Source organism: Mobula hypostoma, chromosome 17 (assembly GCF_963921235.1).
Source record: "Mobula hypostoma chromosome 17, sMobHyp1.1, whole genome shotgun sequence".
In the NCBI taxonomy this organism is placed as follows: Eukaryota; Metazoa; Chordata; class Chondrichthyes; order Myliobatiformes; family Myliobatidae; genus Mobula; species Mobula hypostoma.
Window position 1 is genome coordinate 61,242,385 of NC_086113.1, and position 18,370 is coordinate 61,260,754.

Here is an 18,370-nt window from a genome sequence, read left to right on the forward strand (position 1 = left end):
AAAGTTTCTGAGAATGTACCTGATCTCAATATTAAAAAGAGAGAAAATTTCATAACTTAGTGGGCAAGAGAAAAAACTTACTTCACAAAATACTTCCCACCTCTGAAATTCAAATTAAAATATATATTTTTAAAACTGAGGATCTCAAATGAGAGAATAACAGCAATGTAGCACACCTATAAAGTTAAAAGTAGATTAAAGGAAAAGCCTGACTTTGAGAAAAGGTAGGGTTCTTTTGCCCACTACTATCATCTGATTTGAGTTAATTAAGATGGTTTCCTTCTGATTCTTGTTTAAATAGATTTGAGTTGACAGATTGATGTTTTTCTTTTATGGAAGCTTGTCTGGCGTATAGCTCCGGGGTTGTGCTCCCAATGGGTTTTTTCTTTTATTTTTTTATTAGTAGGTTTTTTTTTCATTTTAGTTAGTAGAGGTTCTTTTTTTCCTTCTTTCTTTTTTCCAAAAAAATAGTCTTAACACTTTATTTTTTCTTATTATTATTTATATAGTTTAGCTTTGTTAATCAGTTATTTGGTAATTTAATTCCTCATTGTACATATTGACATGTTGACTTAATTACCTTAATGCATTTTTTGTTGATCTTCAATAATAATTAATAAAAAAGATTTAAAAATGAAAAATGAAAGGAAAAGCCAAGTCAAATTGTAATTGGGTGATAATTAATGAAAAGGAAGAACTCAAGAGACATAAAAATTGATTTGTTATCTTCTGCATTCTTTCTTTGGATGCAGGGAGAAATGGGTTTATAAAGTGACAGAAAACAATTTGGAATAGAAAAAAATGGGATAGAAACGAAATGGACTCATGCTTATATGGACCAATGATTTGCTCTGAATAAACTGTCAGCACAGAAAAAGTAGAAAATGAAAACCAAGTAAATAAAAATCAAGCAAACAATGATCTGATGAAGGGTCTTCAAACTTGAAATGTTAACTCTGTTTCTCTTCCCACAAATGTGGCCTGACATACTGAATGATTTCAGTATTTTATTTAATATAGAAATGGTAGGTTCTTTATTAAATGGAGTCGCTCCAAAAGCAAAGGTAGGACTTGTTTCACACCAAACCTTACATGTTCATGGCCAACTAATTATTCCAGGAAAAGAGAGAGATTTGGAGAAAGTACATTGGGAAAATGCAAGTAGATCTGAAAGGTGGCTCTGACCTTCTGATTCCACAGCCTGTTATGTTGCATGAGAGCAAATCCCACAAATAGTTTTCCAATTTAATTCTAGCACCACAGGGGCTTGGACTTCTTGAACATAAACATAACAGTAATTATGGTGATAAAGGAAAACGCCAATAAGTACTCCATACACACAATCACTCTCCTACCTGCTTTGCAGAAAGGTTACTTCTTACACATGAGAAATATCATTTACATTTTACCAGTTCAGAGAGCCACTCTACATATTGGAACTCTGATTCATTTAGTTAGTGTAGGAGCTTCCATTCTTGTGTTACGCTGGAACTCAGAGTAGGACCAAGATAACCAGCTGCAGCTGCTAATCCCTTCTCTCTACAGGACATGCATAGTTCACAGGATATACAGAGAGGGAATAAGTTTCCTCAACATGACTAGCGTACCAATAGATGAGGATGCTCAGTTTGTCATACAAGGTGATGGTAGATATTAGTAAAGTTACTAAATGGACTTAGTAGCCTCATATTACCAAAAGCTGTCCAAATTACGCCGCTCTAAAGCATTTCAATTTTTTTTGGTCTGTGCTAAAAAACATTTGTGGGATTTGAGAGCTGAGTATATAAATACAATGGTAGCTTACTGTTTTCTTGCCAGAACATTATTTCAAACTTTTCTGCAATTATGAGGCACTGCTATTGACAACTAAGGCAAAAGAAAAATGAAAACAGGATCACAGGAACAGCAGTAAGCTATATAATCTCCCCATTATCAGCACTCTATTTATATGTCTTTTGACCATATCCCTTAATACCCTTGGATAACCAGTCCCTCAGTCAGAATTAAAATTAACAATTGACTTTGCATCAAGTGCTATTTATAGGAGGCTATTCTAAGCTTCTACTACTTTGCGTACCTCGATGTGTTTTCTTATCTCAGTCCTAAAAGACCTGGCTGTAATTTTTAAGACTTTACCCTATTCTAATACTCAACAATCAACACCTGAAAAGATTCTTTCATGATGAAGGTCAGCAAGTACACATCTGATTGCCAAAGCACACCCTCTTCTGGACCAAGACATTATGTACCTGAAACAACTCACATTACATTTCTTTTGCTGCTGGCTCAAATGATACTATTACTGTTCAACTGACTGGAGCTACCAGGAACCAATGTCCTTCAACTCAGACACAAACTGTTGTTCCTGCTTCAATTATCCACCCTTGCTTACTTGTAATGGTTGACTGGTTGGCTTACCAATCCTTCCAAAGTGTGAGTATCAGAATTAGTGCAGGGTCTGCAAGAATTTTGTGATAGTGCAAGTTCACAAGGTGTGACTTCCTCAAGGGAATCATTATGGAATAACCTGGACTGTCACCAGCAGAATGAGTGAAGATCCTATGTGAATGAGCCAGAATGTTTGTGCTGTTGACATAAATGATTGCTAAAATAGGTATTGTCTAATATTTCATTCTGTTATCAGAAATCTCAGAGGTCCCTACTCCGATGGCCAGGCATAACAAGACTTCATTGATCTAACTACTTCCAGTTCTCTACCTCAGTCTAATGTTCTGTTATCCTCTCTCCTACCATGAGAGATCAGTGAATGAGATTGATGGCATGCATTAAAAACATAGATGGAGAACAGTTGTTAAAGGTGTTTAAGGCACAGATAAGCCATTATATGATAATGAGTATCGGTGGATGAAAAGCTGGCCATGTATGGAATGCACTGATTGAAGGAAATGGGTACAATTACAAGGTAATTTGCTAAGAACTGATATGCTGAAGTAGACCTACAAAGGGCTGGGTGCATTACATGTGTCCACATATAGATGGAATGTTGCATTTTCTGAGGATAGAAGCATGATACCAAGTTTTTGCTGCTGACTTCTATTTCTTTGTGTGGTCCTCTGCCGGTTTATTTCTCCTTGCTACCAACAGTAAACTTATTCCAGGTCGATTCCTAGATAATGCTGAAGCAGGCAACACTTTTTACATTTTGCTTTCCATAGTAATACTGCTTTCAACACTTCTTTACATTAATATTCTGGATACAATGTTATAAAGCCACCACGGCTGAGAGGAGGTCTCTACAACGGGTAGTTAAAATAGTCCAACACATCACCGGCACCAGCCTACCCACCATCAAAGACATATATACACAGAAAGCTGCCGGATAAAGGCCAGCAATATCATGAAGCATCCCACAGACCCTGCTTATGGACTGTTTGTCCCACTCCCTTCAGAAGAAAGGCTACCCAACATTCACACCAGGACCAATGGACTCAAAAATAGTTACTTCCCCCAAGCTGTCAGGTTGATGAACACCTCCACCCATTAATGCACCCCACCACCACCACTGCATTCACATTAGCACTCCTCTCCACTGTCTCCCAACATTCGTTATCCCCTACCCCCGTCATGCACTGCAATTTTATAGTTACTGTACTTGTACATTGTGTTTTATAGGATTGCTTTTATACTTAAATTCATTATGCTTGTGTCTTTTATACTGCATTAGATCTGGAGTAAAAATTTTGTTCTCTTTTACCCTTGTGTACTGAAGATTGACAGTAGGTCATATGAATCTCAAATCTTGAGTTATTGTTGCTACAGTCAGTAACAATACCATGATGAATAGTGATAATTACAATCCACACATGCACTAATAACCTGCACACAGTATGCAATAAAAAGTGAATTAGCACTGAAGATTTCAAGTCCAAACCCATGGCGGAGTTAAAAACTAAACATGGTATTGAACCCATAACAGGAAGTCCATTCCAAATGATTAAGCAAATTATCTTACCAATAATAAGGAATCAAAGGTAATGTGTTGAATTTGTATCAATGGTCCTATCACTCATTGAGGAACTACTTTCACTATTGAGCATTCCAATGTATATAATTAGCAACTAATCCAAATGGAAAATTCCAACCAGCTCTTATTCACATGATAGCTGTTAAAAAAAGGTTGATATTTAAAGCAATGGAAAACAATGCAAACTAACAAATATCAAAGATTCATTGACCAACTTTGGAAAAAGGATAATTTAATAAATGATGCACTTTCTCACTTTCTTTTTGTAAGCACTTTAGACTGAAATTTGCAACATCTAAGTTATAATAGAATTGCAGTCTGGGCACAATTCTAAATGCATTTCAAATACATACCCATGTGCTGTCCTTTTAAAATAAGTAACAATAGGTTGCTTTCCATCCCACCTCTACCTTTGATTTTGACAGACTTTGTCAACAATTCAGCTGTAAGTTCAAACTGATTTGAAAATATATATACAGTTGCACTTTTTTTCCCAAAAATATAAAAAAAATCAGTGTGTTTTCAGGTTTTAAGAAGAGGACTAATTTTAATAAAGTTCATAAAGTAATGGCACTGATCAGACTTACTGGTCAACAGCTCTCAATGTAGAAGTACAGAGACTAACAAACCTTGCTGGTCTGTTTGCCCACCTTGGTGGCATATGCCAACCGTAGACTTACCATATACAAATGTCTGCACAGAACTCAACTGTCTTACAGCTATGTAACAATAAACAGGAGCTCACTTGCCAGCTGCTAAAGTGGTGTGATTATTGCAGTAAACAGAACCTTAAGGCATAAAATTTCCTCCACAAGCCTATCCTTAATTCACAAATGAATATGCCTGACATATCTTCCGGTAACTTGAATGAAGAGCAGAAATTTTGAAATCATGACTATTCAACAAACTGTTTGTGGCTTCCCAACATTCCAACATTCAAAACAGAACAACAAGGTTAACACTAATAAATTCAACCATGGAAAATGGTGTACTGCAATATTATTTGGTTATATATATTAATGACCAAAAAGGAAAAAGGGGTACTTGGCCACAGAACACAAATTTCCAACATGCATTCATTAATGAGTAAGCGTTCATGCCAGGAACTCAAAGTTATAAAATTTACCTTGCGTCTTCAAGTTTTATACACATTTAAAGACTTTCCCTGTATCTTAAATGTTATGGAACAGCTCTTAGATAAGTCATGAGGCTATTTGAATTATTTATATCAAAGCTTCATTTGAAGATTTGATGATGAAAAATGTTCTAGTTTCCCTCATTGTGCAGAAATATCACAGATGTTTTAAGAATCTAAAACATAAAATTTAATCCAGAGAAATTCTCTACTCAATTAAAAGCAGCACTTCAATGAAGAAGTGGATTCCATTTTAAGACAAAGCATACTCATCTAACAATATAATCACTACTTTATTAAAAACTCAGACTGATATCAAGAAATACGATTAAATACCTTATTGCTGAACTAAATATGCTCCTTTCAGCCATAGCAGGCACTTATTACCAGCTCCGATTTTCTATTTCAACCACCGTAATAGATGTATGTAATAGAGTACCTTCTTATAAGGAAAAAATTGTATTCACAAGGCAACTTAATAATTTCTCTGTAGAAAAAAGATCAAAGTATCTTCAAAATTACTCCGCCTCTGGTGAATGCGATCTGAATATGAAAACATTAGTGCCTGGTTATCTCATGTTGACTGGTTCTAAAAATAATGCATAGGTCATATCACATTCCAAGAACTGAAAGGTCTAACATATTAAAGGACAGCAACATTCTTTTGAGAATATGTAATAGAGCATATTACATACTTAATTTCTATTTGTGGTGTCAACTTTATTTAATAAAAGTTCTTGTTTTTCTAGTAACCCACAAATTCTCTCCCCAAAATTACAACTTCTTAGATCTGTACAGTGGTATGCAAAGGTTTGGGCACCCCGGTCAAAAGTTCTGTTACTGTGAATAGCTAACCAAGTAAAAGATGAACTGATCTCCAAAAGTCATAAGGTTAAAGATGAAACATTCTTTTCAACATTTTAAGCAAGATTAATGTATTATTTTTGTTTTGTACACTTTTAGAGTGAAAGAAAGGAAAGGAGCACTATGCAGAAGTTTGGGCATCCCAAGAGATTTGAGCTCTCAGATAACTTTTACCAAGGTCTCAGACCTTAATTAGTTTGTTAGGGCTATGGCTTGTTCACAGTCATCGTTAGGAAAGGCCAGGTGATGCAAATTTCACAATTTTATAAATACCCTGACTCCTCAAACCTTGTCCCAACAATCAGCAGCCATGGGCTCCTCTAAGCAGCTGCCTAGCACTCTGAAAATTAAAATAAATGATGCCCACAAAGCAGGGGAAGGCTATAAGAAGAGAGCAAAGCATTTTCAGGTAGCCGTTTCCTCAGTTCGTAATGTATTTAAGAAATGACAGTTAATAGGAACGGTGGAGGTCAAGTTGAGGTCTGGAAGACCAAGAAAACTTTTTGAGAGAATTGCTCGTAGGATTGTTAGAAAGGAAAATCAAAACCTCTGTTTGATTGCAAAAAACCTTCATGAGGATTTAGCAGACTCTGGAGTGGTGGTGCCCTCTTCTACTGTGCAGCGGCATCTGAACAAATATGACCTTTATACTTTATTGTCGCCAAACAATTGATACTAGAACGTACAATCATCACAGTGATATTTGATTTTGCACTTCCCACTCCCTGGAGTACAAATCAATAGCGAATATAAAAAAATTAAATTATAAATCATAAATAGAAAATAGAAAATGGGAAGTAAGGTCGTGCAAAAAAACCCAGAGGCAGGTCCGGATATTTGGAGGGTACGGCCTAGATCCGGGTCAGGATCCATTCAGCAGTCTTATTACAGTTGCAAAGAAGCTGTTCCCAAATCTAGGCGTACGAGTCTTCAAGCTCCTGAGCCTTCTCCCGGAGGGAAGAGGGACAAAAAGTGTGTTGGCTGGGTGGGTCGTGTCCTTGATTATCCTGGCAGCACTGCTCCGACAGTGTGCGGTGTAAAGTGAGTCCAAGGACGGAAGATTAGTTTGTGTGATGTGCTGCGCCATGTTCACAATCTTCTGCAGCTTCTTCCGTTCTTGACAGGACAACTTCCATTCCTTCATCAAAGTTGCTGGTGAACGCAGCAGGCCAGGCAGCATCTCTAGGAAGAGGTACAGTCGACATCTTGGCCTGAAACATCGACTGTATCTCTTCCTAGAGATGCTGCCTGGCCTGCTGCGTTCACCAGCAACTTTGATGTGTGTTGCTTGATTTCCTCGTGTTTGCGTTCCATACCTTCATAGAAGAATCATCAGAAGAAAACCTTTCCTGCATCCTCACCACAAAATTCAGTGTCAGAAGTTTGCAAAGGAACATCTAAACAAGCCTAATGCATTTTGGAAACAAGTCCTGTGGACTGATGAAGTTAAAATAGAACTTTTTGGCCGCAATGAGCAAAGGTATGTTTGGAGAAAAAAGGGTGCAGAATTTTATAAAAAGAACACCTCTCCAACTGTTAAGCACAGGGGTGGATCGATCATGCTTTGGGCTTGTGTTGCAGCCAGTGGCACGGGGAACATTTCACTGGTAGAGGAAAGAATGAATTCAATTAAATACCAGCAAATTCTGGAAGCAAACATCTCACCGTCTGCAAAAAAGCTGACGATGAAAAGAGGATGGTTTCTACAACAGGATAATGATCCTAAACACACCTCAAAATCCACAATGGGCTACCTCAAGAGGCGCAAGCTGAAGGTTTTGCCATAGCCCTCACAGTTCCCCGACCTAAACATCATTGAAAATCTGTAGATAGACCTCAAAAGAGCAGTGCATACAAGATGGCCCAAGAATCTCACAGAACTAGAAGTCTTTTGCAAGGAAGAATGGGCGAAAATCCCCCAAACAAGAATACAGAAAGCGTTTATAAGCTGTGATACTTGCCAAAGGGGGTGTTACTAAGTACTGACCATGCAGGGTGTCCAAACTTTTGCTTCGGGCCCTTTTCCTTTTTTGTTATTTTGAAACTGTAAAAGATGGAAATAAAAAAGTAATCTTGCTTAAAATATTAAAGAAATGTGTCATCTTTAACCTTTGCCTTTTGGAAATCAGATCATCTTTTACTCACTTAGCTATTCACAGTAACAGAAATTTTGACCGGGGTGCCCAAACCTTTGCATGCCACTGTGTATTAGATTAGGTTAGATTATGAGGACACTCAGTCCTCGTTTATTGTCATTTAAAAATGCATGTATTAAAAAATGATACAATGTTCCTTCAGAATGATATCACAAGAAACACAGGACAAACCAAGACTAAAACTGACAAAACCACATAATTGTAACGTATAGTTACAACAGTGCAAAGCAATACCCTAATTTGATAAAGAGCAGACCATGGGCACGATAAAAAAAAGTCTTGAAGTCCCAATAGCCTCATCATCTCACGCAGACTGCAGAAACTCTCCCTCCCTGCCATGAAACTCAAAGCGCCACAAACTTGCCAATGCAGCACCATTGGAAGCACCCGACTGCAGCGGACTCTGAGTCCATCCGAAAACTTCGAGCCTCCGACCAGCCCTTCGACACCAAGCACCGAGCGCTTTGACCCCGCCCCAGCCGCCGAGCAACAAGCAAAGCCGAGGACTCGGGGCCTTCCCCTCCGGAGATTTCGGACCACACAGTAGCAGTGGCAGCAAAGCAGGCATTTCAGAAGTTTCATCAGATGTTCCTCCGTGCTCTCACATCGTCTCCATCAAATCAGGATTGTGCACGGCACCCTACTTGACAAATAACAGAAATTACCACTGGAGTGGCCGCTGCAAGCTGCGTCGCGCCGCCATCTTTTCTCTCTCCCTCGGCCTCCCGTCCCATGATCCCCTCCCTTCTCCAGCCTCGTATCCCCTTTGCCAATCAACTTTCCAGCTCTTGGCTCCATCCCTCCCCCTCCTGTCATCTCCTATCATTTCAGATCTCCCCCTCGCCCTCCCACTTTCAAATCGCTTACTAGCTCTTCTTTCAGTTAGTCCTGACGAAGGGTCTCGGCCCGAAACGTCGACTGCACCTCTTCCTACAGATGCTGCCTGGCCTGCTGCGTTCACCAGCAACTTTGATGTGTGTTGCTTGAATTTCCAGCATCTGCAGAATTCCTGTTGTTTGCGTTTAAATTCACTACTGCGAAGCCTCTTCCGTGATGCCTACACCGAAGAAGTTTAGATCCTCTCTTCGACGGGAGTTCAGTGAAACTATCTCTCACTGCTCCCCATCTGTAATTTCTTCGGCTCTTCAACTTTTCGACCACACTTTGACTCAGACTCGCTATCACAGCCATATATCCTTTCTTGGAACGTGCCTCCGTCGCCAACTTACTCCAGTTGGCTTTAGGATTCGTTTCCGAGCCTCTCAATTTGGACCTTCTGAGGATCCCAGGTACTCACATTTTATTGACTCTGCCTCTCGCCGCTTCTCCCGTCAAGCTCTGAAGGCGACACTCTCCGCCATGAGGAGGTACTTGGTGTCCCTATCCCAGACCCTTCCACACCTTCGGGACACTTTCTTCGCCGTCTGTAATGGTCCTACCCGTTATTTCATTCTCCGTCGGATTCACACCTGCAATCGCCGTTTTTTTGACTTTCTCATGGTAGGCAAAGATTGCAAGATCCTACATCTACGGACTCCAGAACCTGCCAGCTCCGACGCTAGCAGGCATGAACTTCAGATTGCGGCCCCTGCCATTGATCTCGCCGGCTCCAACACCTCAGGGCATATTCAAAACCCGGACTCCAGCAACGACCATGGAAACATTCAAAGCAATTGCGCAACCACTAACTGCGCCGGGTCTTTATGTGCTGCTATTGTGATCCGTCTCCCCTTCCCCTACCACCACTCTGCAACCCTGTCTCCCTCAGATCCCACCGTCAGCTCCTGGACCCTCAGAGGCTCCATCTTCCTCTCACCCCAACCCTCCCCTCTCCATTGACACCCCCAGGTTCCCCCCTCCCCCCTCTGATCCCAGCTCTCATCCGTGCCGGGTCTTTACCATCCCCTCCGACCTTCAACTGTCGGAGGCAGAACGCTCTGTTCTCAGTAAGGGCCTCACCTTTGTCCCCCTTCGCCCACACCTCAGCGAGTTCCGTGTTCGCCACGATGCGGAACTTTTCTTCCGCCTTCTCCGTCTCCGAGCCTACTTCTTCGGCAAGGACTCTTCCACCCCCACCGATGACCCCTTCTCCCGTCTTCAACCCTCCTCTTCTTCATGGACACCCCGCTCTGGTCTTCTGCCTGCTCTGGATCTCTTTATTGCTAACTGCCGACGGGACATCAACCGTCTCGACTTCACCGCACCTTGTCCCCATTCCAACCTCACTCCTTCGGAACGCTCTGCTCTCCACTCCCTCCGCACTAATCTAAACCTGCCAATAAGGGGGCTGCTGTTGTAGTCTGGCGTACTGACCTCTACCTTGCCGAGGCACAGCGACAACTCGCGGATACCTCCTCTTATTTACCCCTCGATCGTGACCCCACTAAGGAGCACCAGGCCATTGTCTCCCACGCCATCACCAACTTTATCCGCTCAGGGGATCTCCCATCCACTGCTACCAACCTTATAGTTCCCACACCCCGCACTTCCCGTTTCTACCTCCTACCCAAGATCCACAAACCTGCCTGTCCTGGGCGACCTATTGTCTCAGCTTGCTCCTGCCCCACCGAACTCATTTCTGCATACCTCGACACTGTTTTATCACTCCTTGTTCAATCCCTTCTGACCTATGTTCGTGACACTTCTCACGCTCTTAAACTTTTTGATGATTTTAAGTTCCCTGGCCCCCACCGCTTTATTTTCACCATAGATGTCCAGTCCTTATATACTTCCATCCCCCATCACAGGAAGGTCTCAAAGCTCTACGCTTCTTCTTGGATTCCAGACCTAATCAGTTCCCCTCTACCACCACTCTGCTCCATCTACCGGAATTAGTCCTTACTCTTAATAATTTCTCCTTTGGCTCCTCCCACTTCCTCCAAACTAAAGGTGTAGCTATGGGCACCCGTATGGATCCTAGCTATGCCTGCCTTTTTGTTGGCTTTGTGGAACAATCTATGTTCCGTGCCTATTCTGGTATCTGTCCCCCACTTTTCCTTCGCTACATCGACGACTGCATTGGCGCTGCTTCCTGCAAGCATGCAGAACTCGTTGACTTTATTAACTTTGCCTCCAACTTTCACCCTGCCCTCAAGTTTACCTGGTCCATTTCCAACACCTCCCTCCCCTTTCTAGATCTTTCTGTCTCTGTCTCCGGAGACAGCTTATCCACTGATGTCTACTATAAGCCTACTGACTCTCACAGCTATCTGGACTATTCCTCTTCTCATCCTGTCTCTTGCAAAAACGCCATCCCCTTCTCGCAATTCCTCCGTCTCTGCCGCATCTGCTCTCAGGATGAGACTTTTCATTCTAGGACGAGGGAGATGTCTTCCTTTTTTAAAGAAAGGGGCTTCCCTTCCTCCACTCTCAACTCTGCTCTTAAACGCATCTCCCCCATTTCACGTACTTCTGCTCTCACTCCATCCTCCCGCCACTCCACTAGGAATAGGGTTCCCCTGGTCCTCACCTACCACCCCACCAGCCTCCGGGTCCAACATATTATTCTCCGTAACTTCCGCCACCTCCAACGGGATCCCACCACTAAGCACATCTTTCCCTCCCCCGCTTTCTCTGCATTCCACAGGGATCGCTCCCTACACAACTCCCTTGTCCATACGTCCCCCCCATCCCTCCCCACTGATCTCCCTCCTGGCACTTACACTTGTAAGCGGAACAAGTGCTACACATGCCCTTACACTTCCTCCCTTACCACCATTCAGGGCCCCAAACAGTCCTTCCAGGTGAGGCAACACTTCACCTGTGAGTCGACTGGGGTTATATACTGCATCTGGTGCTCCCGATGTGGCCTTTTATATATTGGCGAGACCCGACGCAGACTGGGAGACCACTTTGCTGAACATGTACGCTCTGTCCGCCAGAGAAAGCAGGATCTCCCAGTGGCCACACATTTTAATTCCACATCCCATTCCCATTCTGACATGTCTATCCACGGCCTCCTCTACTGTAAAGATGAAGCCACACTCAGGTTGGAGGAACAACACCTTATATTCCATCTGGGTAGCCTCCAACCTGATGGCATGAATATCGACTTCTCTAACTTCCGCTAAGGCTCCACCTCCCCCTCGTACCCCATCTGTTACTCATTTTTATGCACACATTCTTTCTCTCACTCTCCTTTTTCTCCCTCTGTCCCTCTGAATATACCTCTTGCCCATCCTCTGGGTCCCCCCCCCTTGTCTTTCTTCCCGGACCTCCTGTCCCGTGATCCTCTCATATCCCCTTTTGCCTATCACCTGTCCAGCTCTTGGCTCTATCCCTCCCCCTCCTGTCTTCTCCTATCATTTTGGATCTCCCCTCCCCCTCCAACTTTCAAATCCCTTACTCACTCTTCCTTCAGTTAGTCCTGACGAAGGGTCTCGGCCTGAAACGTCGACTGCACCTCTTCCTAGAGATGCTGCTTGGCCTGCTGCGTTCACCAGTAACTTTGATGTGTGTTGCGTTAATTACAATTACAAACTTTTTTGAAAATATTTTCATGGATTTTTGAAATGATATAATTTTTCACCTATTTCATTATGACTGCAAGATCACTATATTGGCAGCTAATAAAATAGGAACATTATTCTGTCATTAAATAAAAAATTGACTAACTGATGGTCTAATTCCATGGGTAAGACATTTTTCTATCTTTTAATGGAACTTGTGGAAAGTTGAAATAATCAAAAACTTTGACTGCTAAGTTCACAGTATCTCACAGTTGGACTTCCTTGTGTGACTGAAGCTTTAGACACTTAACAAAACCTGCCCCAATACTACTGTCACTCTTTCAGCTACAGTACTGTGGAGCTACTTAGTGCTGCAATGAAAGGAGGAAAGTAGGAAAGTGCACACTGAGATCAGAGAATCCTGAACAAGCTCGAGGAAAACAACATTCTTTGTGCAAGAGGGCTACAAATCCCCTCCAGGGTTAAACCCAAGTGCAAAATGGCAGACGATGGCCAGGAAACACTCATTAAGTGCAGTCTATGACTGCAATTTGGGAAATGCAACTAGTATCTTAATCCCTCTGTTCCTTACTCTCTATCCTTCTGATCCACCTCCAGTCCTTCTCTCTTCCTCTCCCACCCCTACTCTGACACCCAAGGATGCTGCTAAGCCAGCTGGGTTCCTCTACCAGTTTGTTTTTTCCTCCACATTCCAGCATCTGTGCTCTATTGTGTCGCTCTATGGCTCTGATGTTTAGTATAATGACATATACTCTCATTTAACAACCTTAAATTTCTAGAAGGCTTAAATGGGTAGGTAAGTTGATGTTTTCCTTGGTTGGTGTCTCTAAATCAAGGAGTCATAGTCTCAAAATGAAGAGTCAACATTCGGCCGAGAGATAAGAAGAAATCCCTTCATCCAGTGGTTGGTGAATCTTTGGAATTCTCTATTCAAAGAGTTCTATTGAAGTTCAGTTGCAAAGGATAATCAGGATATACTTTGTATATACAAAGTATAATCAGGACTAACTCTTCCTTCAGTTAGTCCTGACGAAGGGTCTCGGCCTGAAACGTCAACCATACCTCTTCCTAGAGATGCTGCCTGGCCTGCTGCGTTCACTAGCAACTTTCATGTGTGTTGCTCAGGATATGGATCAATAGATTTTTACATATTAAGAAATCTAGGTATATGAGTTTACTGACAGAAATCAATGCTGAGTTAATAGGTCACCCTTGATCTTACTAAATTGGGCATGAGGGGCCAACTGCCTTTCTTATACTATTACTCGATTACCCCTTGAGCTTTGAAATTCAGAGTACACTAAAAGCTAGTTTCTGTAATAAATTTCTAGCAGTTATTATTTTCAAATACTTTATGCAATACAAAAGCTAATCTTCCATTCTCTCCACAGTTTGGCAAATCCACCTCCTTTTATTCTATAGCACAACTTCATTTTTTAGTTTCTGTTTAACAAGAGCTGAGGACATCAGACAGAGCATAGGTGGATTTATTAGGAAAGAATTACTGTCAGTGTGATTATCCCTTAAAATATTTATATCAATTTTCTTTGTTCACATTAGCCCCAAGTGCTGAGTCAAATATTTTGAATCAAACTACAGGTGACTGCACTTTAAGGTATGAAAATACTGGAAAAGTTCAAAAGCAAATAATTTTTCCCACTTTTAATTTAGTAGTGCAGTTGGTAAAGTTGCTACCTCACTGTGCCAGAGACCCAGCTTTGATCCTGATCGTAAGTGTTTTCAGTATGGAGTTTGCACATTCTCTATGACCATGTGGACATCTTCCATGTACTTGGGTTTTCTCCCATATACCAAAAGAATGCAAGTTGGTCAGTTAATTGGCCACTATAAGTTGTCCCCAGTGTGTAGGTGAGTAGCAGAATTTGGGGGTGGGGGGGGGAGTCAACGAGAATTTTAAAAATGCAATTAACATACTGTAGCATTGACGTAAATGGACAGTTGATAGAATTGGTAGGCCAAAGGGCCTGCTTCCATGGTGCATCTCTCTACAACACCACTAAGGGGAATATTATGTGCAGAACATGAAACATTGTGGTATTTGTTTACATTTACAAATCAACAGTTCCTTCTTAGCTGTTGTTCTCAAGGCAGGTGCAACACTGCGTGCCTGTAATTCATTGTTTCTCTATTTATACAGGAGTAAGATCACAGCTTGCAAGTAATTTACTGTCACCAACTTTAACAGCTGCCATTGCAACCAGTGACATTTCTTCCAAACAAAATCACCTAATGATCTAATCATCCTACAACAAAACAAATGGTTGTGGCCTTAAACCAAGCACTTATCCCATGTCCATTATTTAGCAATACAGTGGATTCTGATTAATTGGGCCATCAATTAATCAAGGCAGCCCCTTATTTGGGACAACTCTTAAAGAACCAAAACTAATCCAGAAAATAGCTGAGATTTCTTTCATTTATTTGGGACACTATGCTACTTAATTGGAACAGGAGACTGTTGCTGAACAGTTTCTAACTAGTGTCAATCACAGCACGTGTGGCCGTTAGACACTACACTGTGTTAAAGTATTGGTAATGTTCTTATTTGTTGTGTATTTCATTTAAGTACAAAATTTGTTACTCAGTTTGTCTTTTTTATACCTTTTTAGTTGTTTCCATAAAACACTGGTTAATTTGGGCAGCTGCTTAATTGAGCCAAAATGTATTGGTTTTGACATGTCACAATTAACCTGAATACTCTGTATATTGAGCAATGAAGAGCTAATTGCAATGTTTTCCACATTAATGTACATTACATGAGTGAGCATTTTCAGGATTCTCATACACCTCTTGAAACTAATCAAGATTGTCCCCTATGAATCTCCCCTCTATCTTTGAGTCTAGATTGTTACATACCTCGTGGGTATCTTGTGACTGTCTTATGACCATGATGTAATTGAGTATCTTGTGAGCATGATGTAATGGTCTTCTGAAGGAGGGGTGATGTGATTTTCCCACCAGTGTGAGGTCACGTGATGACGTTATCAACAGGTATATAAAGGGAAACCCCTGTTGTGACGCAGTTAATTTAGTTTGTTGTTTAATTCTTTAGCTACTCCATTATGCTGCGTACTCGTCTATGACGCAGTTTCGTTTTAAAGTGGAGTTTTACTTTCTATTGTAAGTCCAGTATTGGAGAGTGAAGATCTTACTAAAGTACGGGAGCCTGAAGGATTGAGTAAAGTTGGTGTCATTCGCGGTTTCATAAAGGATCGATACCTGATTGGATCTTCGTTCAGAAATAGTGACCTGCAACTGAAATAACCCCTGTAATATCAGGAAGGTATTTTTGCAGTGTTCATTCGCCAGGAAAAGGTCAGCTCCTTTAAGCTGTTTTATTTCCTTCGTCATGAATCCTTTGGACAGCATCAGCAGTGACGTCACATCTTCTAAGAAATCTGTTTCCAGAGAAGTCTCTCCTTATTGACTGTGTAAATCACTTGGACTTTCGAATTTACCATTTTAAGAACTGTGTTCGAATTTACCACTTTAAGAACTGTTACAGAGTTGCCATATAGCAGTTAACTTCCAGTTAAGTTAGTCGTTTGAATTCTTTTCGCTATTGTTGAGCAGAGTTTAATAAATGTTTATGTTTGTTTATAAACTTGACTCAATTATATATTCATTATAGCTGGTCACGTGACAAGATGAAGGGTAATGATGTAAAATGCTGACTGTCCATTTCTTTCCACACCCACTGAATTCCTCCAGCATTCTGTTTTGTTGTTCTAGGAAATTTTGATGTTCAAAGAGACCCAAGCACCCTTGTACTCAAACTGCTGAAAGCTAACATTCAGGTGCAGCTAGCAATTTGCAAGTGGAGTAGCATACTAGCCTTTTTTGCAAGACTATTTGAGGACAGCAGTAAACATATCTTACAGCAGTTATAATGACACTGTATCTGGTAAGTGTTGTACACACTTCTAGTCTAGAAAATTATATACTCAAAAATATTCACCAGACTGGCTCCCGGGATGAAAGGTCGCATGATAATTTAGACAGATCTAGTAAGCTAGAAGAATGAGTGGTCACCATATTAAATACAGAAAACACTTAGAGCTCAGCAGGGTAGATGTGGGGGAAGATGCTTCCCCAGCTGAGGAGTCCAGAATAAGGGGTGATCCATTCTGGATTGAAGGGAATGTCTTCACTGAAACGATTCAGCCGCAAATTGCATTCAAAACTGAGACTGACAGATTTCTGGACATTACAGGAATCAGTGGGTAGGTGAATGGGGCAGAAAAATGCTGCTGATGTGGTATATCAGCCATGTTCTCACTGAATGACAGTACTAGCTTGAGGGGTCAAAAAGTTCACCTGTGCTCCTTATGTTCTTGCACTTTTTTTTATCAATGAGCCTGGGTAAAGTCAATAGGCATAAAAGGGAAAAAAAGAGTTCAATAGTAACTTTGTATCTCGAAGAACATGGTTATGATTGTTGACAGTCAATTGTTACAGCTGCAGAAAATCGTATCCTAGACCAAACCATCTTCAGCTCATTCATCAAAGACCTCCCTTCCATTCTAAGGTCAGAGTTGGGATATTTCTTGGTAGCTGCAATGTCCAATTAAATTCACAACTGCTAGCAAATGAAGCTAGCATGACTTCCTGCTGCAAGACCTAGCTAACATTTAAGCACAGACTGTTAAGTGACAACCATTATTTGCGTACAAAAATCTCAAGCAGTGACCACCTCCAACAAGAGATATCCTATTCACCTGCACTTGATATTCAATGTCAATTTCTAAGAGCCCCACTCTTGATGATTGACTAGAAACTCACTGGTTCAGCCACACAAATATTGTGGTCATAAAGGCCAGTAAGAGATTGGGTATCCTGTGGTGTGAAACTCACTTTTAAATGCCTCATTATCTTGCTGTGGCCTACAAATGTCAAGTGTCAAGTCAAATACTCTCAATTTAACCTTCCATTGCAGAGCCAATAACTTAGAAGGTTGACATAATCCAGGCAAAGTAGCCTGCTTGATGGGCTGACATCTATTACCCTAACATATATTTCTTTATCATTGACACACAATGACTGCAGTATATACAGTGGCATGCAAAAGATTGGGCACCCCGGTCAAAATTTCTGTTACTGTGAATAGCTAAGAGAGTAAAAGATGACCTGATTTCCAAAAGGCATAAAGTTAAAGATGACACATTTCTTTAATATTTTAAGCAAGGTTACTTTTTTATTTCCATCTTTTACAGTTTCAAAATAACAAAAAAGGAAAAGGGCCCGAAGCAAAAGTTTGGGCACCCTGCATGGTTAGTACACCCCCTTTGGCAAGTATCACTGCTTGTAAAGGCTTTTTGTAGCCAGCTAAGAGTCTTTCAATTCTTGTTTGGAGGATTTTCGCCCATTCTTCCTTGCAAAGGGCTTCTAGTTCTGTGAGGTTCTTGGGCCGTCTTGCATGCACTGCTCTTTTGAGGTCTATCCACAGATTTTCAGAGATGTTTAGGTCGGGGGACTGTGAGGGCCGTGGCAAAACCTTCAGCTTGCACCTCTTGAGGTAGTCCATTGTGGATTTTGAGATATGTTTAGGATCATTATCCTGTTGTAGAAGCCATCCTCTTTTCTTTTTTTTTTGCGTGTGCCTGCATGCACCTAAGTCTGTGTGTGCACATCTGTGTGCGTGTGCGTGTGCGTCCGTGATGATGTCTTTGTCATGGCTTTTACAAGGCGCAGAGCGAGAGAGAGACTGTGTGGCACGCCACTCCTCACACAGACACTTTCA

At 41.3% G+C, this 18,370-nt stretch overlaps 1 protein-coding gene across 2 annotated transcripts in view; it reads right to left on the reverse strand.

The window, feature by feature from the left end:
• retreg1 (reticulophagy regulator 1) overlaps positions 1–18,370 on the reverse strand; it is a 106,801-nt gene that overhangs the window by 38,469 nt on the left and 49,962 nt on the right. The window contains exon 4 of one of the 2 annotated variants that reach the window (XM_063069985.1): positions 7,972–8,028. The exons of the other annotated variant lie outside the window; for it this stretch is intronic. Within the exon in view, the coding sequence (XP_062926055.1) occupies positions 7,972–8,028 (57 nt within the window). The remainder of the gene's footprint in view (positions 1–7,971; positions 8,029–18,370) is intronic. 2 annotated transcript variants of the gene reach the window in all.